General features: G+C 33.9%; 1 protein-coding gene across 2 annotated transcripts in view; it reads left to right on the top strand.

Annotated features, from left to right (window-relative positions):
• Window positions 1-21,175, top strand: part of grk4 (G protein-coupled receptor kinase 4) — a 28,195-nt gene extending 7,020 nt beyond the window's left edge. Inside the window, exons 3-16 of one of the 2 annotated variants that reach the window (XM_079421231.1) lie at window positions 2,571-2,683; window positions 4,589-4,666; window positions 4,817-4,917; window positions 6,994-7,086; window positions 7,299-7,362; window positions 7,669-7,809; window positions 14,515-14,705; window positions 15,882-15,919; window positions 16,279-16,368; window positions 16,453-16,661; window positions 17,761-17,898; window positions 18,028-18,165; window positions 18,845-19,025; window positions 20,357-21,175. In XM_079421231.1, the coding sequence (XP_079277357.1) occupies window positions 2,571-2,683; window positions 4,589-4,666; window positions 4,817-4,917; window positions 6,994-7,086; window positions 7,299-7,362; window positions 7,669-7,809; window positions 14,515-14,705; window positions 15,882-15,919; window positions 16,279-16,368; window positions 16,453-16,661; window positions 17,761-17,898; window positions 18,028-18,165; window positions 18,845-19,024 (1,574 nt within the window). In that variant the 3' untranslated portion in view covers window position 19,025; window positions 20,357-21,175. The remainder of the gene's footprint in view (window positions 1-2,570; window positions 2,684-4,588; window positions 4,667-4,816; window positions 4,918-6,993; window positions 7,087-7,298; window positions 7,363-7,668; window positions 7,810-14,514; window positions 14,706-15,881; window positions 15,920-16,278; window positions 16,369-16,452; window positions 16,662-17,760; window positions 17,899-18,027; window positions 18,166-18,844; window positions 19,026-20,356) is intronic. The other variant, XM_079421232.1, reaches the window with a different exon arrangement.
• The last annotated feature ends 964 nt before the right edge of the window (window positions 21,176-22,139 follow it).

The raw sequence follows: 22,139 nt of genomic DNA, 5'->3' as shown, positions 1-22,139 counted from the left end.
CCTCCAACCACAGTGGGGTTTTTAGTGGCTTAAGTGAAAGTTTGCAAGTAGTATTCTCTCTCATTAGTGTGATTTGATGTTATTTAAGTGTTGTCCATCTGGCTGACATATAGATTTATTTTTACATTACATGTAGCACATATAGGTTAACCTATAAGTGGATGTGTTTGTGTTTGTATTTGTCTTGAGTTTATATATATATGTGACCCTGGACCATAAGGGTAAATTTTTTTAAATCGAGATTTATACATCATCTGAAAGCTGAATAAATAAGCTTTCCATTGATGTATGGAATGAAAATCTGGAATCTGAGGGTGCAATAAATCAAAATACTGAGAAAATCACCTTTAAAGTTGTCCAAATGAAGTTCTTAGCAATGCATATTACTAATCAAAAATTAGGTTTTGATATATTTACAGTAGGAAATTTACAAAATATCTTCATGGAACTTCATCTTTACTTAATGTCCTAATGATTTTTGGCATAAAAGAAAAATCAATAATTTTGACCCATACAGTGTATTTTTGGCTATAGCTACAAATATACCCCAGCGACTTAAGAATGGTTTTGTGGTCCAGGGTTCAGAGTTAATTTGCAAAAACAGATAATTCCGTTTTTAACAGTTTTCAAAAATCATGTTTTTTCATTGTGCATTCCAATTAATCTCAGCCAAACTGCAGTTATAGGTTATTTTGATTAGGTCAAAAAATACCTAAAAAATACAGCTTACTAACACGATAAAACACAATAAAAATATGATAACATAATAAAAAACATGATTTTTGAAAATTAAAAAACCCCAGAGTTATCTGTTTTTGCAAATAAACTCTTCATATATATATATATATATATATATATAAGTTGTCAGATTTATAATATTAGCCATTATCAGCCATTAAAACCTTGATTTTAAATAAGAATCAGTTGATTCCATTAAATTAGAGGTTAAATAATTATGCGCAGATACCGCTGTTCCATATTTTTCACCCATAGTTAATGAATTTCACAAACTTTTTTTTTTTTTTTTTACTTGTTGCACGTTGTGTAAGTACATAGTTTAATATGTATATATTATGTGCATATTTTAATTTTAAAATAAGTACATATATTTTTTTATTTGTTTCCTTAAAAGAGTTGGTTTATTTTGTGGTTCACTAAACAAAGAATACTTACTAGTGTATTCCTCATTAAAGTCTTTATATTGTTTAGAATGTTGCTGTCAGTTAAAAATGTATTCTGGTATGTGGGCAGGTGTGTGTGTTTGCGTCAGACAGCTGTAGACCTTGGCTCAGTGAGGAAGTCCCGGCTGAGGCCGTTTCCTCTTGGCCCAGAATGCACCAGGCCCGTAGGGTTCCAGAGAGCCCTGTAGTACATGGTTCAGCTTGAGCTATGCTCACCATCACTGTGATTTAGTGTTGTGGCTGGCTGTATGCTGAGTTTTGCACTTTGTGTATGTATGGAGGAAATATTTTATTAAAGGAGTCATATCATACATTTAAAGCATTTTATTTTTTCCCTAAGGTCCACAAACATTTTAGTCAAGGGCTTTGCATCTCGAACAGTCTGAATTAAGGTTTTCACCTGATTCTCCACCCTCTCTGGTAAATGAATGTGGTACAATTTTGTGTCAGGTGACTCTATTTCTAAATAAAGGCACAAATGTCATGTTTTTCTGTGAGCCCTATTAGATATGTCAAGAAATTATCTAACATCGCATTAAAAGTATCTAATATTAAACAGATAACAGTATACCTTTTTAAAATATTTGAACCCTTTCCAATAATGACTGTATTATTTTGAGATCAATCTTTTCACTCTGAGCATAAACGAGGAACTCATAAGCAACTGTTACAAAAGGTTCAACGCTCACTAATGCTTCAGAAGGAAACACGATGCATTAAGAGCCTGGATTTGAAGATCAGGGTAAATTGAATTTGTTTTGTCTTCTGGGAAACATGTAAGTATCTTTTGTAGTTTCTGAAGAGCAGTGCTAAATGAAAAAATGATAATGTTTAGGCAAAATAAGAAAAATATACACATTTTCATTCTGTTCAAATGTTTACACCCCTGGCTCGTTTTTCCTTCTGGAGCATCAGTCACCATTTGAACCTTTTGTAATAGTGCATTTTGCAAATGCAGATAACATGTATTTTGTATGATCAAGTCTTGTCCCTTTGTCGTTTCTTCAGATTTTCTCAATTTTTGCTTCAAATCAAATGTGTAATGTTGTGATTCACTCTGTAGCTGGACGGTTTGGTTCATGGCTTATAACTTTAATTATTTTATTCCCCTATGGGGAAAATGAATGGGAAAATACCGGAACCAAGTCTGCTGAAAAAGTATTTCAACTCTTCAACTAATTCTTTAATATAGCTTCAATAAATGGCCTTATTAGATTTGATTTGTGAAGGTTTCACTGTATTTTCATATTACAATGAACTCTTTTATTTCAAAAGGTCAATTTAATATTTAATAATATGACCCTTAAAAGATTATAGATGAGGAAAATCATCATATGACAATGATAGGTTTAACCCTCTTTCTGTCTCTCTCTTGTTTATCATTCTCAGAGAGGGATTACACTAGCCTTTGTGAGAAGCAACCAATTGGTCGTCAGTTGTTTCGGCAGTTCTGTGACACACAGCCCAAATTACGGCGGTGCATAGAGTTCCTGGATGCTGTGGTATGAAACCTCTGCACAAACATACAGGTGCTGGTCATAAAATTAGAATATCATGAAAAAGTTGATTTATTTCAGTAATACCATTCAAAAAGTGAAACTTGTATATTAGATTTATTCGTTACACACAGACTGATATATTTCAAATGTTTATTTCCTTTAATTTTGATGATTATAACTGACAACTAAGGAAAGTCCCAAATTCAGTATCCCAGAAAATTAGAATATTGTGAAAATGTTCAATATTGAAGACCCCTGGTGCCACACTCTAATCAGCTAATTAACTCAAAACACCTGCAAAAGCTTTTAAATGGTCTCTCAGTCTAGTTCTGTAGGCTACACAATCATGGGGAAGACTGCTGACTTGACAGTTGTCCAAAAGACGACCATTGACACCTTGCACAAGGAGGGCAAGACACAAAAGGTCATTGCTAAAGAGGCTGGCTGTTCACAGAGCTCTGTGTCCAAGCACATTAATAGAGAGGCGAAGGGAAGGACAAGATGTGGTAGAAAAAAGTGTACAAGCAATAGGTATAACTGCACCCTGGAGAGGATTGTGAAACAAACCCCATTCAAAAATGTGGGGGAGATTCACAAAGAGTGGACTGCAGCTGGCTTCAAGAACCACTACGCACAGACGTATGCAAGACATGGGTTTCAGCTGTCGCATTCCTTGTGTCAAGCCACTCTTGAACAAGAGACAGCGTCAGAAGCGTCTTGACTGGACTGCTGCTGAGTGGTCCAAAGTTATGTTCTCTGATGAAAGTAAATTTTGCATTTCCTTTGGAAATCAAGGTCCCAGAGTCTGGAGGAAGAGAGGAGAGGCACATAATCCACGTTGCTTGAGGTCCAGTGTAAAGTTTCCACAGTCATTGATGGTTTGGGGTGCCATGTCATCTGCTGGTGTTGGTCCATTGTGTTTTCTGAGGTCCAAGGTCAACGCAGCCGTCTACCAGGAAGTTTTAGAGCACTTCATGCTTCCTGCTGCTGACCAACTTTATGGAGATGCAGATTTCATTTTCCAACAGGACTTGCACACACTGCCAAAGCTACCAGTACCTGGTTTAAGGACCGTGGTATCCCTGTTCTTTATTGGCCAGTAAACTTGCCTGACCTTAACCCCATAGAAAACCTATGGGGTATTGTGAAGAGGAAGATGCAATACGCCAGACCCAACAATTGAGAAGAGCTGAAGGCCACTATCAGAGCAACATGGGCTCTCATAACACCTGAGCAGTGCCACAGACTGATCGACTCCATGCCACGCCGCATTGCTGCAGTAATCCAGGCCAAAGGAGCCCCAACTAAATATTGAGTGCTGTACATGCTCATACTTTTCATGTTCATACTTTTCAGTTGGCCAACATTTCTAAAAATATTTTTTTTTGCATTGGTCTTAATTGATATTCTAATTTTCTGAGATACTGAATTTGGGACTTTCATTAGTTGTTAGTTATAATCATCAAAATTAAAGGAAATAAACATTTGAAATATATCAGTCTGTGTGTAATGAATGAATCTAATATACAAGTTTCACTTTTTGAATGGTATTACTGAAATAAATCAACTTTTTCATGATATTCTAATTCTATGACCAGCACCTGTACATGTAGTCTGCACCTCTCTTTAACCTCTCTCTTTTAGTCCCAGACTGAAACACGCATGTCAAAAATGCAATTGTTCACTCACCTTAAACCATTTAGTGAACAGTTCTTAAAAGAAACACTTTTTTTCTTAGTGAAGAACATTTGAATAATTTCAAGAACCTTTTTGCCACTATAAAGGACCTTTTGTGCAATATGAATGTTTAAGGTTCTTCTTGGAATAAAAAATTCCAATAAAGAACCTTTAGTAAATTCTGTGATTTCATCTCTAATTTCAGCATTATTTGTGTGTGTGGTTGTTTAGGCAATGTATCAGGTGGCTCCGGATGAGAAGAGGAGAGACTTCGGTTTAAATATTTTAGACACATATTTTAATAATGGGGTAAATATTCAGTTGTTCACGCACACTCCTGCATGCATGTGTTCATTGAAAGAATTGCTGAATTAATGATTGAACTAGAAACTTTTTTTTTTTTTTTTTTTTTTTGTCAACTGCTCTTCCTGTTTTTTCTCCCTCTTTCCCATACTGTAGTCGGCAGCTCATCTACCAGAGATCGCTCAGGATGTGGTTGGGGACTGCAGGCAGAAACTGGAACAGAGTCCCTGTAAAGAGCTGTTTCAGGAGTGTACCAGGTAATAACAATGTTATTTCAAAGCAAGCCAGTTTATTTGCCAGCCATCTACTGCAGGTAATAGTTAGGCTAATTTGCTGTCAAGCTACATTTTTCCAACAATTTATGGCGAAAAAATAATCTCCAAGACACTTTCCTGAGTTTGCTTCAATATTATACTACCAATCGATAATTCAGGGTCAGTACGATGTATTTAATGTTTCTGAAAGAAGTCTTTTATGCTCATGAAGGCTGCATTTATTTGATCTAAAATACAGTAATACAGTAAATATTTTTTATAATTTAAACTTTTTTTTTTTTAATCTATATTAAAAAGTTATTTTCAATTTTCAGCAGCCATTACTCCAGTCTTCAGTGTCACATGATCCAGTAAAAATGTGCTAATATGTTGATTGGGTGCTTAAGAAACTTTTCTTATTGTTGTCAATGTTTAAAACTGATGTGCTTCTTGTGAGAACCGTGACATTTTTTACAGGTATACTTTGATGAATGGAAAGTTCAAAAGAACAGCATTTCATTGAAACAGAAATAATTTGTATCATTATAAATGTCTTTACTGTCACTTTTCAATTTAACGCGTCCTTGTTGAATAAATGTATTTATAAAAAAAAAATGATTGACTCCAAATGGGCTAGTGGTAACGAATATTCCAAAACAGCAATTTATTTGACTCAAATCATGCTTAATAGTGTTGTTCTTTGTTGAGCGTTATGATTTCTCAGACTGTGAAATTTTAGCGTACAACTTGGTACTTACTGTGCTGGTCAAAATTTAGATATGCTTTGACCTTCTGCTCATGGTCTTAAAAACCTGTTACTAAATAACAACTTAAAATTTAATTCTGCTTGTCACACAAAGCTATTGTATGACTTTAGAAGACATAGCACAACAATCGTGCTTTCATGGAGTTTTATATATATATATATATATATATATATATATTTTTTTTTTTTTTTTTTTTTTGTACTTTTGGTACTTGAGATCTCCAATTCACATGTACATTAATTATATTCAAAAGTATGGAAGCCCGTTTCCATACCGAATAAAAAATAAAAAAGGTTATTGCGACTTTTTATCTCGCAATTAAATTTTTCTCAGAATTGCGAGTTTATATCTTGCAATTCTGACTTTATAACACGCAATTGTAGACTCGCAATTCTGAGAATTAGTCTTTTTTCCCCCTTCAAAATTGCACTTTAAAACTCGCAATTGCGAGTTTATCTCCCACAATTCTGAGAAAAAAGTCAGAATTGCGAGTTTATATCTTATATCTCCGTTTATGGATCTCAGTTTGTGTTTTTTACTGGTATTAGTGTGAAGACTTACGGTTATAGAATGAACCGTTAGCTGTAGTCATACTGTTTGTCCGAGTAAAGTAAACTCGTGACTTTGAATCTAAACAGAGTTTTGTGTGTTTGTGTTTTGCCTCAGTCAGTCTTTTAGTTCTGTTTAGTTTAGGCTTCCTTTCTGTTTGAGAGGGGGTGCGGCGGAGTACATTAACCCTTCCTGTTAAATCTCTATGGGCACTGTGTTTGTTAAAGTGTGTGTTGATGTATTTGAGTGTGATAGCGTGTGTGACATTAGAGGGTAAGATGGCATCATCTGCAATCACACTTTTACATGTCATCATTCAAGAGTTGCAACCAACAAGTAGAGATGCTACAAACCTAATTAGGGTTTTCATGGCATACAAGCACCTCCATTTTTTTTTTAAAAGATCAAGGAACAAGTTGTTTTGTTTGGACTGTTTTTTCTACAAATTTTAGAAGTTCTTGCATGATATTCAGTCTTATTTTTAACAAAATAAATATCTAATTTATTTCTGTTTGGAATTCATTTAACTGTATATCAATGAAATTGATTTATTTATGATGAGTAGCTTGTCTGTAATTTAACTTCTTGAATAAGAAAAATAAATAGCTTGTGGCAAACCGAGTGTTTTGGCAGTACTATTGTACAATGATGGTAACAGAGCTTATTTGGTATTTTGATATATACTGTATAATTATCATATTCATGCACCATGGCATTTGTATGGTCTCTACACATTCCTCAAGCATTCCTTCTGTTTTTTCAGGATAGTTCGTGAATATTTAAGTGGAGAGCCGTTCTCAGCATATCAGGAGACAATGTACTTTTCCCGTTTTCTTCAGTGGAAGTGGTTGGAGAGGTGATTTTATGATGATTTTCGCTTTTATGATGGATTATATAACACTTACTGTTTCTAAAGCTTTAAGATGACCTACATACAACGAATGTTAGTTTTAATAAAATTATCCTTATTTGCAAAAAAAACCCCAAAAAACATATTGCATCCAGCTCTATTTCTGAAATTATTGAGTTTTGCGCATTGAATTGACTTGAACTGTATTTTATTTGCAGGCAACCAGTTACCAAAAACACTTTTAGACACTACAGGGTATTGGGCAAGGGCGGATTTGGTGAGGTGGGTAATTTCATTACTGTTAGATCAGTATTTGATGATCTGACGTGACACATTATATCGGAATAGCTAGTAAAAACCATGTCTCAAAGACATCTTAAACTATTCTAAACAAGTCTGTTATTTTGTAATGATTGTGAGTGCAGTTTTTATGACTTTTTTTAATTGTCACACAGCAGGACTATTTAAAGGTGCAGTTATTTTTTGCTAAAAAAAGAAAAAGTGTTACACATATAGAAAAGAATAATACTTTAGAGAAATAACATAAATAATTAGATGCACTAATTGCTTCCTTATTCTTTCCACTAGGTTTGTGCCTGCCAGGTTCGTGCCACTGGTAAGATGTACGCCTGTAAAAAGCTGGAGAAGAAACGGGTGAAGAAAAGAAAAGGTGAAGCAATGGCATTAAATGAAAAACGCATTTTAGAAAAAGTTAACAGTAGTTTTGTAGTAAGTACTACTTTCTTTTTATTCCTCATTTTTACTTTTATCTTAACCTGTCGTCTCGGTTGCATGCTGGTCTTGTCTGTATTATTTGTGCAACAAACATTTGACTCCACTCTCTGCGATTCAGTTTGTGAGGTTCTCAACAGAGGGGAAATATTCTAAATATTTCAGGCAAATATTAAAGTACATATCATGGGATAAATCTTGTCTGGAGTAGTAGTTCATTACAAATTTTCAGTACCTCCTGACTAGCTAAATCATAGAGAGATGCAGCTATTTGGCTGTGATCCCAAATATCAACCATAAAAAAATTCATTTAATATATGCTGTGTAAAAAAAGAATTTAAGCTATCTACATGGTAAACAAATCTTCAAACAAAGCATATATCGCCAAGCAGTCATTTAACAACCTTGAAATAGTCACAACACACTTTATAGTGGAAACACATCCCTGATTTGTTCATATGTGACCCTGGACCACAAAACCAGCCATAAGGTCAATTTTTGGAAACTGAGATTTGTACATAATCTGAAAGCTGAATAAATATGCTTTCCATTAATGTATGGTTTGTTTGGATAGGACCTCAACATTGGATAGGATTTGGCCGAGATACAACTATATTTGAAAATCTGGAATCTGAGGGTGCAAAAAAAATCAAAATATTGAGAAAATCGCCTTTAAAGTTGTCCAAATGAACTCCTTAGCAATGCATAGTATAAGTTTTGATATATTTACAGTAGAGAGTTTGCAAAATATCTTCATGGAACATGATCTTTACTTAATATTCTTATGATTTTTGGCATAAAACAAAACTTGATCATTTTGATCCATACAATGTAATGTTGGCTGTTGCTACAAATATACCCGTGCTACTTATGACCGGTTTTTGTGGCCAGGGTCACATATGTTCCTCTCATTATTTTCACTAGTACCACTTTTAAGAAATGTTCCATTCCACGTTTATGTGCCACTTTGTGATGTTTCAAACAAAAATAGAGGAATCAAGGGATACTATTTGGTTCTCATTTACCCTTTCAATAAATTGCAACTGGGATATTGAAGTATTTTTCCCATTCACTTTCTCTGTAAAATTTTCTTGAAGAAAGTGGCTGAAGCTTTGAACCAAATCAGTCAGAAAATTTAGATTTTTCAGTGATTTCTCTTTTTATTGTACAAGTTTGTATTATTTATTTTCTTCCATGGAACTCTTTAAATTTCAGTATTGTTTATATACTATTAAAGTTTTTTCAGTATTTTGAATTTGTAATTAATTTTTTTGATTTTCAGTTTCCACTTTAATTTTAGTTTCAGTAACTTTACGTTTAATTTTACTAACTGTGCTTTTGTCATTTTTATTACTTTTTAAAAATATTTCTGTTGAGCTTTATTTTTATTTCAGTTTTAGTTTGAATAATTTTAGTGCTTCAATTTAAACTTTATTTCAGTTAGTTTTTAAATTAGTTTTTCACACAATATTTATATTTTATTTTACAGTACGTCAGATTTATTTCAATTACTAAAAATGCTTTGAATAGTTTTAGTTTTAGTTTAGTTAACACTAACAACACTGCCATAGAAAACAAAGGAATATGTTGGGCAGAATATTCTAACTGCTTTTTCTAGAAATAACTCTAGCTGTCAATCTCCAAAAAATGCACCAAAATCCATCCAACTTGTGTTCTCATGCACATTCAGATATGGCATCTCAAGACATGTTGCAGCAGCTTTGATATCAGAAATCAATTCGTTCTTGTCATTAGACTTAAATGTATGTAAACAAAGATTTCCAATTACTAATTATTCACATTTTGGTCTGTTCTTTACACAAAGATATTGTATGGCCTCAGAGGTCTAATATTATAGTGTACAAGTCATATGGACCACTTTTATGATGCTTTCTGGGTCATTATTGGAGCTTGACAGCCTCAGTTCCCATTTTCTTTTACTGAATGGAGAAGAGTGATCAGGACATTCTGCAAAATTTCTCCTTTTGTGTTCCACTGGTAAATAATTTTCTTTTTTGGCTGAACTATTCCTTTAAATTATTTGATGCCTTTGTACTTTTTCTTTTGGAATTCTAAACAGTGTTTTTTTTTTGTTTTGTTTTGATAGATATGAAGATAACACTCATAGCATTTGATCAAAAACACAGTAAAATGATAAGAATTTAAAAAAGCTTTCTATTTGAATATATGTTCAAATCTATAAATTCATAAATTCCTATAAATTCATTCCTGTGGTGGCAAAGCTACATTTTCAGCAGCCAGCACTCCAGCATTTGTAAATTATATGTTGGAATTTGGTAACACAGTAAACATTCTAGAACCTCTAAAACAATGGATTTTAAAAGAGACCAACCAGCCGAACGTGTGTACAGACATAGCACACAGGGCCTGCAGTGTAATGTCGGCCTCTGATTCATTCCACTACAGCTGTACAGCACCTGAGCCTCTGTCCACCCACCCACACACTAACACACAAGCTCACACAGACACACACGGCCAGATACACACACAGGTGAGCTGTGCTTAGCATTGCAGCTGTGTGCAAATGTCTTTTAGGCATGTAACATGCATCTGAATTTAAAAGAAAGACAATGTGTGTGTGTTTCCGTGTGCAAGAGCATGCATGTGTGTGTGTGTCTCTGTGCACATTCATGCTAGAGGCAGGAGCGATTGCTCCTCATGAACTACTTCACAAAAGAGAACATCTCTGTTTCCTAGCAACGCTGACCAAACAGGAACGTTAGAGAGTCAAGTGCTCTAAACCCTAAACCCACACACACACACACACACATACATACATGCGCGCACACTCAGACTCCAGCCCCAGAGTTCATTCAGTATGTATAAACAGACTCGTGTTTAAAAGTTGAGCATGACAAGTAAACTCTTACAGTATAAAGTGACATAATGCTGACTAATATGAGCTGTGTTTGATGAGAAACAGCTTGTGCTCTCTTCACTCTTTCTCTGACTTTCTTCAAACTACTATTAATTTGTAAACTAAATACATAACTGATTATCTGCATGATTATGTGTTTATATATATATATATATATTAGGGCCGGGACTCGATTAAAAAAATTAATCTAATTAATTAGAGGCTTTGTAATTAATTAATCGAAATTAATCGCATTTTAATCGCATATAAATATTTGACCTGAGAACAGTGAGAAGTAAGTTTTTTTATATGGATTTTTAAATTTCCCATCCACAGGGCCAACCAAAGCGGTCTCATCAGCTTCTTTGTCCATGTTCACTGTGGTTTGTTTTTGGCTGTTTCTCAATATGCGTTCTTCAGCGATCTTGCGTCCTTGTGTTCTCGTTCTACGTCATCATTAACCGTCAAAGTTCAGTTCCGATTCTCAAGAACGCAAGTACAGAGGATGCATGAAAGCAGTTTCAAGGATATGTTCTTGAAACTGAGGATGCATCGAGTGCAGACTTGAGAGAATCAGCCTTTAGAAATCCCAGAAAACGCTGTGGGTGGCCGGTGTACGGAAGCCTGTAAGCTTTAAAGTCGCTCTCACAAATACTTAACGGCTCTTCAAGTTGAAAGTAAATATTTATCGTTTTGTTTTAGTTAATTTTAATAAAGTTATAAGACCCGGAGAAAGTCTGCATTTTTATTGGCATATTAAAATGAATCTTAACAGTAAAACATATAACGCTGTAAAATAAAACAATACAATTATATGAAAGTAATATCTATAATAGTATGAAATGTTTTAATAAGTTATGACATTTTGTAATATTTATTGTTCATTGGTCGCTGCTTATGCTGAGACTATGCGTCAGTTAAGCAGGAACGCAGTACATCTCAGTTCTCATAAGTGTGCGTTCTGTGTTCTCGCGTCCTTCCGAGTTCGTTCTTCCAAGGCATAGATATATATACTGACTAGATGTCGCCTTGGGCCTCTAAGCATACATCAACATCGCCGCCATCTTGGGTCGGGGATCTGAAGGAAGCGCCAAAGTTTCTCGGCATTCAGATCAAGCCGGACTTTTGTGCTGTAGTAGATATTTTCATGAACTGGATGTTTTCAAAGAATGGTTAACCTGTTTTATACTGTAGCCTAATCATTTAATAAGCTGTTGTAAATACTGGAAGATGTTTTCACACTACGTACGCACGTTATGTTTGTTTTTGTGTTATATAACCATTTTACGCTGGGTCATTGTATTGCGGCTTGCTGATGTACAAAATAAACCAGTACAATTCAAATGTTTTAATTAACATGAATTTTTAAGTATGGATATCACACCATTGTAGCCATTTTGTGTGCAGTAGACTAGGCTAAGGTAAGTAATAGTTAATTTTAAGTTCACTGAAGTGGAAGAATAATAAACTTACACCTAGTTTTGAAGTAGATTAATATCAAAAGCTTCAATTTTCTCTGGACTCGATCATAAATACATGTCTGTCAGTTGTAACAAACCAAAAAACTAAGAAAAATCATTTGAGATTTGGACGATTTATGATGATTTAATTTCTGCCTAGATGCAGATGTTAGGTTCCCCATCCTAACATTCTGAGGTCTGTTGGTCAGGAAGTCCATAATTGTTTTTTTCCCGCTTTGTTTGTTTAACTCGTGCCTTTATTAATTTAAATTTTGCTCTATTATTTATTTATATTTTATATATACTTTATATTATTCATGTTTTTTTCATATCACAATCAGCATCCTTGTAATTGTTTTGTGCATTGTAGAACAAATTAATTAGTTATGTAGGTGTGTCTAAGTATTGTATTGTATATGATATATCACATATTTATGATAGAACATAGATTAATTATTTTACTTATATCATATAAGTAAAATAATTAATCTATGTTCTATCATAAATATATGTCTGACATTTATAATAAACCAAACGGCTTGAAAATCGGTTGAAAATTAAGCAAATTAAGGTGATTTTAATCGTTGATAGTTCTCTGCCAATGTTAACTAATGCAGAGTAGACGCGGCTTCCCCCGACACAAGATGGCGGCCGCGCTGACGCATCGTTCCTATGGACAGCAGCGTCAGAGGTGACATCTAGTCAGTATATATATCTATGCTTCCAAGGAAGCTTGGCAAGACCGGTCTCCACGAGAACGCAAGTCCGTTCTTTCCGTTCTTGGAATTCTGAACGCTAGTTGGTGCTCCAGTATAATCGGTCCGCCGAAACTCATCCAGTGAGAAACGTTCCGCGGTGCAAAAATAAGTGCGATTAAAATGCGTTAAAAAAATTTAACGCGTTATTTTTGTGTAATTAATTAATCTAAATTAACGCGTTAAAGTCCCGGCCCTAATATATATATATATATATATATATATATATATACACACACACACACACACACACACACATATATATATATATATGTATATATATATATATATATATATATATATATATATATATATACAGTTTATTTGCAAAAACAGAACTTTTATTTTAATTTTTTATTTTATTTATAATTAGATCATTTTTATTAATTTTCATAAATCATGTTTTTTATTGTTACCATGTTTTTATTGTGTTAGTTAGCTGTATTTTTTAGTTGTTATTATTTAATCAAAACAACCCTACTGCAGTTTGATTGATATTAATTGAAATGCAGGATTAAAAAAAACATGATTTTTGAACATTTAGTTATCTGTTTTTGCAAATGAACTCTTCATATGTCTTTATATAGTTATGTTTTATTGCTCTTGAATTAAATGTTATGTTTGAGGTTGGTAAAAACATTTTTTTTATTTGTATTATGCTCATTTAGGTGTTTTTTTTAATGATAAAAATAGTAAAAAAAAAAAAGCTTTCTGAATAAAATAATGAATATCTTTAAATATATATATCATTTGTTTCAAATTTACATAATAAATGACCCGACTGCTTTAGTTTGTAAGCACTCATATTGGCTCCCATTGGCGTTATGTTTCACATAATGATGTGAAGGGTCCTTTGATAGTCCTCATGGTCTTGTAGAGCTGCAGGTTCCCACAGTAACATCGGCTTCTTGTTTGAGTTCACAGTCCTTTCCCATCTGTCTACTTCTGAAACCTAACCACCCACAATGTTGGGTGTAGCCGCTGAAGGGTGAGAACCCCTCCTTAACACAGCGGTTTTCAGCTTCTGCAGTGGTTCTCCTCACGTGTCATTCAGCAGATCACAGAGGACATGCTGGTGTAAAATGATAATACACTGCATACTGTATGATGTAGCCTTTGTGGTTTGCTAAAAGTCAAACATTACCATCATTACCACAACTTCACATTTCAGAGCATTTAGTACTAGCTATGAAACTTAGTTAGTCCTGCACTGTTCTATAGAAATGAATGATGCCTCAAATTGTACGATTGTTGAGTAGAGGTGTTTGGTTACTCTATTAGTCTCTATGCTAGTAAAAAAAATCCTAAATAAAGACATTAATGGAGATGCTGTGATGGCTAAAATCATATACAGTACATTTCCTGTGTGTCCATTTTGGATTGTATAGTTTAGTCTGTTTCTCCAGGCATAACCCTGTGGAGTTTTAAAATGTGTTTCTGTATATTACAGGTGCCAGTCATCCGGATGATTTATGTGAAAGTGTTCACACCTGAAAAAACATTCTCATGAGCTACATTTGACTGTTTGACGTGCTCCACTAAGTTTCATGTATCCTTTCTTCATGAATAGATAACAATGCACCTCTTCTTCTCTCTTTTTCCTTCCTAGGTTTGTTTGGCATATGCATATGAGACTAAGGACGCTCTGTGTTTGGTGTTGACTATAATGAACGGTGGTGACCTGAAGTTTCATATCTATAACATGGGAAACTCAGGCTTTGATGAACAGCGTGCCATTTTTTATGCAGCAGAGATCTGCTGTGGCTTAGAGGACCTTCATCGAGAGAGGATCGTCTACAGGTGTGTTTATTAATCTTAACACATTCACATTTTACAATGTTTATATGCATTTCGCAGAAATCTGCAAATTTTCCAGGATGTGAATGATAAAAGGTTCTGTAGTTAACTCAGGACTTTTTGTTTGAGATTTGCATGAAATTTGTTTTGAAGATACTGAACAGTGGAAGGCATAGCAATGTTTGGCTGCGTGATTTGAATATAGTTACATTTTTAGGTATATTTTTTAATGTAAGGCTTTGCTTTCCGTCTATATTGGCAGGCATCGAATTCTATGCAAAATGAATATAAACAAATTTAGATTTTTTTTTTGCATTTTGTCTATGCCTGTAATTCAAAACAGGCAGATTCAGGAAACAGTTCACATGGAATTAACTGGTCACAGCAGTGCTAGTAATAGAGCAGGATTATCATATCATTTTTACTTGGTCAATAGTATCCAGATTTGCACCATGTGTTACAATACTGTTCAAAAGTTTGGGATTTTTTTGTTCTTTTAAAAAAAGGAACACTTAGTCAGCAAGGACACATTAAATTGATCAAACAGACATTCATAATATTACAAAATATTTCTATTTCATGTAAATGCTGTTCTTTTGAACTTTATATTTATCAAAGAATCCTGAATTTTTTTTTATCATGGTTTCCATAAAAATATTATGCAGCAAAAACTTATCAGCGCTGATAATAACAAGAATGTTTCTCGAGCACCAAACCAGCATATTAGAATGATTTCTGAAGGATCGTGTGACACTGAAGACTGAAAATTCAGCTTTACAATCACTGGAATAAATGACATAGAAAACAGTTTTGTAACTGTAATATTTAAGAATATTCTGTTTTCCTGGGTTTTTGATCAAATAAATTTTTCTGGTGACCAGAAGACTTGGTAACACTTTATTTTAAAGTGTCCTTGTTACACGTCACATGTACTTACTATTATAATAACAATAAATTATGCAAAATGACATGCAAGTACAGTAAACCTAAGCCAAACCCTAACCATACATGTAGTTAATTAATATTACTGAGTATTTAAATATATAATTAAACTGTAACAAGGACACCTTAATATAAAGTGTATCCGAAGACTTCTCTAAAAAAGAAGTTTCATTTTTAAAAATTAAAGTTATTAGATTTCAGCTGTGTGTAAAATAAATGTATTCCCTGTTTTTGCAGAGACTTGAAGCCTGAGAATATTCTCCTTGATGACCGTGGTAAGCTGTTTTTATTCACTACCACGTTTTATGGCCTGTTTTTGCTTCTGTTTATCTTATTTACGCATATCTACACTTGGGGGTGGACTCTTGACTTTTGCTAGTAGGGAACAACATAGCAACTACCTAGTAACCACATAGCAATGCCTTGGCGTTCACCCAGAACACCCTTGCATTGTGGCAGCGAGTTTTGCGCAAGCACACACTACTAGATTTTCTTTATAAAATGTAAACACCTTATTCAGATCATTAACCTCTAAGGGGAACATTCTTTTTACCTGTGCCATTTTGAAGTATGTCATGTTTGGGCATGTCAGGTATGATAATACTGCAGGTTTTAATGAGATGCTGTTCTCCAGGGCATATCCGTATTTCTGATCTGGGACTAGCTGTCCAAATTCCAGAGGGTGAGACGATACGAGGGCGCGTTGGCACGGTGGGATACATGGGTAAGAGCCAAACGCATTCCGTATCTCTTTAGCAGTACTTGTTCTGGAGTGTTTGACCTCATGCTTTTCTCTATGTGTTTTTAGCACCGGAGGTTATTCAGAATGAGAGCTACACCTTCAGTCCCGACTGGTGGGGTTTGGGCTGCCTGATATACGAAATGATTCAGGGTCAGTCTCCTTTCCGACGCCGCAAAGAGCGGGTGAAGCGAGAGGAGGTGGACCGCCGTGTATGCGAGGACCAGGAGGAATACACTGAGAAGTTCGTTGACGATGCTAAAGACATCTGCCGACAGGTGCAGACCTAATGCTCTTTGGGTGTTTTTGTGCTATTGTGACCTTAAAATAATGTCAGAATGATCATATTTATGAGATGAGAACACATGAACAATGCCACAGTGTCATTTTAACCATTTGGAAAAAGTTGCGTGCGCCAGCTAAAAAATTATGGCAAATTAAATTGGTATTGGGGTTAGTGACATAATGCTCATTTTATTCTTAATGTATTCATTTATTCAAATATACATAAAAATGAAATTCATAAATGCAGTACATCTCTATTATTAACTTGTTTTAATTTCTACAATAAAATTGACTTGCAGGCATTCCTTTGTTTTATTATTTTATTATCATATTATTTATATTATTATTTTATCATGAAAAAATTAAGTAGTTATGTTAAAATATATTATTACTATTTGAGAAACCTATGATCAGTAAATCAAAGTAATGTGGAAGCTTTTGCCTTGAAAATTATATTTCATGAACTTAAAATTATTTAAAAAATTTAAAAGTAATGATTAGAATGTGTACATTCATATGTATTTAAGGTGCAAGGAAAATATTATTTTACTTAATGATACACCATATCAGTGTAATTTTAGTATTTGATATATATTTACATATATACTGTACATATATAATTTTTTTTTTTCATTTCAGTTTGTCATTTTATTACTTTAACTTAAACTTATTTTATTTCAGTTATTTGCCAAGGCAGCCACTTTCCATCTAATATTTATGTTTTCAGCTTTATTTCAGTAAACAAAACTGAAATCGTTGTTTTTAATCGTCTTAGTTTTACAGTAGTTAATGAAAACAATACTGCACCACATTGCATTTTTAGAGATAGAGATAAACTAGATTTTATTTTTTGTCCTTTTCTTTATCATAGACACTCTGAATTAAGTTGAAATGTTGAATGTTGGCTGTAATATGTAATATTTTCTACATGGGAAAAAGTTAATGCGTATTTGTGGAGGAGTGTGTGTTGTTTAGTCCTCTCTCATGGTGTCATGGAAGACTGCGACCTCAGGGTCACTTGCACTTCCACTGGGATTTCTCCTCTTCTGTGTCAGCCTCACTTCTTTCCCTCTCTTTTCCTGGGCTCCACAGTTGTTATGTAAAGATCCAAAGGAGCGTTTGGGGTGTCGAGGTTGTGGAGCGGCTGAAGTCAAACTGCATCCTATTTTCCGAAACATCAACTTCAAGCGTTTGGAGGCCAACATGCAAGACCCGCCGTTCTGTCCTGATGTGAGTTATTCATGGGCATTTATTAATTTTTATCTGCTTGATTAAAAAGACGCCTATTGGACTAAGTGTGTAGGATTTTCCAAGTGAATGTTGGTCATATTCAATGTTTTTTTGGGGGGTTTTTTACAGCCACGTGCCGTGTATTGCAAGGATGTTCTGGACATAGAGCAGTTTTCTACAGTCAAAGGTGTAAACCTGGACCCTACAGATGATGACTTCTACCACAAGTTTGTAACAGGAAGTGTCTCCATCCCATGGCAAAATGAGGTACTACATTCTGGTCACTAGGGGATAATAATGTCCATACTACCGTTTGGGTTGGCAGCATTTGTTAATATTTTTAAAAGAAGTCTTTTGCTCAGCAAGGCTGCATTTATTTAATCAAAAATACAGTAAAATTGTGAAATATTTTTGCAATTTAAAACAACTGTTTTCCACATCAGTATATTTTAAAATGTAATTTATTCCTGTGATGGCAAAGCTGAATTTTCAGCATCATTACTCCAGTCTTCAGTGTCACATGATCTTTCAGAAATCATTCTAATAGGCTGATTTGGTGCTCAAGAAACATTTCTTTTTATTATCAATATTGTAAACAGTTGCTCTGGTTAATACTTTTTTCATTTTTCGTTTTGTTTTTTTAACTAAAAATATTTTATAATATTCTAAATATAATCTTTACTGTCACTTTAGATCAATTTAATTTTATAGCTCTGTGCTCTTGTAATATGTCAACTTTTAGGGATTTTAAGGAGAAACATCTGAGAGACAACTCCAATAAATCAATAAAAGAGTAACTTCTTAGGAATAAAATTTTTCTCTGGACGTGATTGATTAAATTATTGATCAGTCTATATGGTAATGTAGTCATGATGTGAAATAGAGATGGATTGTGCACTGTACAGTTGTGTATTTTGTGTGTGTGTGTGTGTGTGTTTTATTTCAGATGATTGAGATGGAGTGCTTTAAAGAGATTAATGTGTTCGAGATGGATGGAGCACTGTGTTCTGATCTGGATGTGAACAAGCCAAATCCAGCACCCAAGCGAGGATTCTTCTACCGTTTATTCCACCGAGAGGCAAGTGCTAGCGTGCCGCCCGCCGCGGTCAGAGGGGGTGGGGCTTGAGGTATTTTCTGGCTCTTTCCAAACAGACCTTCCTACCTTCATCGTTTGATTTTATTGCCAATACATCTTTGTCAAATGGTAAAACCATCTCTGCATGGCCAAACTCAGGCATTGTTCATATATCAAATGTAAACTGACAAATATTCTCGTTGTTAAAGTCAACATGGAACAATGTTTGCAACCTATTTTGCTTCTGTAATGTTACGTATTACAACTAAAACAGGATATAAGACAAAAAAGAGTTGATTTCATGTTGACTTGAAAGCCTTGCAGTATGAATGTTGTCAGTCTATTTCTGTGTGTGTGTGTGTGTGTGTGTGTGTGTGTGCATGTTTATGTGGTTTATGAGGACACAAATTTGTATAATGACATGGGTATGACAGAGGTATTATAATATGAAGGTGGTTTATGAGAACACTGCCTATGTCCCCGTAAGTCAAAAGGCTTAAAAACATACTAAATGGTGTTTTTTTTGAAAATCTAAAAATGCACAAAGTCTCCTGTGAGGGCTAAGTTTAGGTGTAGGGTTGGTGTAGGGCAATAGCACACACAGTTGGTTCAGTATAAAAACCATTACGCCTATGGAGAGTCCCCATTAACCACAAAAACCAACATGTGTGTGTGTGTGGTGATGGGGACAAACCTCTACAACACTGTTACAAACTGAGCCTTTAATTTAGGTTTATTCTGACTAACCGTAACCAGAGTAATACAAACCTCAAAGCTGATGACTAGTCAGTTTTTGTGGATTACCACTTATTGCAGTTTTGTTGTTTAAATGACAGCTGATTCCAGTTCATACTTTAACTCTGTAGGTTTGCACTGAGACTAAAAAGCTGCCATTGGGTATAATAATTTCACCTCCAATTTAAAAAAATTAATTTCAAAAAGTTAAAAAAAAAACTCTAATGAAAACTAAAAGAAATCTAGTGACAGTGTTTCTAAAATGATTCAAAAATAGGCTGAAATTAAAATTCATAATGAAGGAAATTACACAATAAATGTGATGCAATGTTAGATTATTGATTCTTGGTGCATTTAGGCGATCTGTTGCTGAATTTATATAAAACGATTTAAACGTAACTAAGAATGACATATAATGTGAATAATCACATGCACTCTACTTTGATTTCTTCCTGCATTTCATTAAAAGTACTTAATAGGCACTTGTAGGTTTGTTTTGGTAAATTATTTAAATAGAAAATAATACTTTTATGTACTTAGAACATTTTGCCTTAGAAATTCCACTAATGTGACCACACATTTAGAAACACATGTATATAATCTTCACTACATCTGATATATTGTTACTGTTCTCTTCATCATTTCCAGGTTTGTTTTAGGAGTGCCAACAGTGAGGAGGAGGAGCCATCTTGACCTAAAACCACTCCCACTTCCCATCAGCTGCCAATCAGAATGCTAAACGTATGAATGTTCAGCTGTATTTATGAACTGTATTAAACTGTATCATAATTAAAACAAAGGGTATGAGTTTAAAGAATTTTGTACATTTGTACTTGAATTATGTGTAGATGTATATTTTCACTAAAGGTTGTATTGTACAAAAAGCCATAGAAATACCACTTGAATGCATATATAATGTTTTTATTGTTATTATTTTTCATCTGTACTGAATATGAAAGTGTATTTCTTTTTAAGCACAATATAAACACTCACTTTTATTTTTTTAATGCTAACCTCCTGTTAGCACTGCCTTTGTTTGTGTATTAGATTGTTTGGCTGGACAGATTTGGCGAACTTGTTTTGTACAGTGGGGTAAGATAAATGAACATAAAGAAAGGAGTGCAAATGATCTATTCATCATTATCATCTCTAGTGGTCAGCTGAAATGGCTTGATGGCTGATGGTCAATTGCTGATACAAACTGTATAGCCTACATATACAGCAGGGTCCAAAGGTCTGACAACACTAAGAAAAATGCTTCTGTTTTGTATATTTCTAATTCAGTACAATTTTTAAATACAAATTATATGATCAGCATAACAATTTGAGTAAAGTTTGAATTGAAAATTAACCAGAATATTAGAATGTTATAGTATTTGTTTATTTGATTAGTAAACTACACAAAAAAAAAAAAAATCACTCAGAAATTGCAAGTAAATGCACTCCAATGTTTTATTTACAAATTTGAAAAATAATTTTTACAGTGTAGAAATCTGATATACTTCATGTTCATTTTTCTGTTTTAAATGTTTTCATTCTTTTAAAGCATTCTGTTTATTTCTATCCTACATTTCCTATCCTACGTCCTACATTTTCAGTGTAGCCTCAGACTTATACTTTTAAAACAAAAATAGTCTTTTAACAAAGCTTTCGGTGGATTTTTGTACTGATACAAGGAAGCGTTAACACTTATGTTACTGATAATGGGAGTGCCAATAGCCTCAAAATGACCAAATATCGGACCATTAACTAGCCTGATTGATATGTGACCCTGGACCACAAAACCAGTCTTTAAGTATCAATTTTTCAAAATTTGAAACAATAAGCTTTCCATTGATGTTTGGTTTGTTAGGATCGGACAATATTTGGCTGAGATGCAACTATTTAAAAATCTGGAATCTGAGGGTGCAAAAAAATCTAAATACTGAGAAAATCGCCTTTAAAGTTGTCCAAATGAAGTTCTTAACAATGCATATTACTAATCAAAAATTAAGTTTTGATCTATTCACGGTAAGCAATTTACACAATATCTTCATTGAACATGATCTTTACTTAATGTCCTAATGATTTTTGGCATAAAAGAAAAAAATTATAATTTTGACCCATACAATGTATTTTTGGCTATTGCTACAAATATACCCCAGCGACTTAAGACTGGTTTTGTGGTCCAGTGTCACATATATCAGTCTGTCATGACCATTTTCCCATAGCTTCCCCATAGTTCATGCAGCTGTAAAGAAGTGCATGAACAAGTAATTCCTACATCTTGTATCTCTGTGCATCACATGACTAATACCTGTTTTGGTCATGTGCATAAACAAGACAAACACATTTGTTCTAATTTTGAAACAATCGCACATATTGCGTAATTGCCCACTGATACATATATATATATATATATATATATACGTAAATAATTAATTTAAAGTAG

This window comes from Barbus barbus (genome assembly GCF_936440315.1).
Source record: "Barbus barbus genome assembly, chromosome: 7".
In the NCBI taxonomy this organism is placed as follows: domain Eukaryota; kingdom Metazoa; phylum Chordata; class Actinopteri; order Cypriniformes; family Cyprinidae; genus Barbus; species Barbus barbus.
The sequence above is the reverse complement of the archived record's forward strand: the minus strand, read 5'-3'. Positions and strand labels throughout refer to the sequence as shown.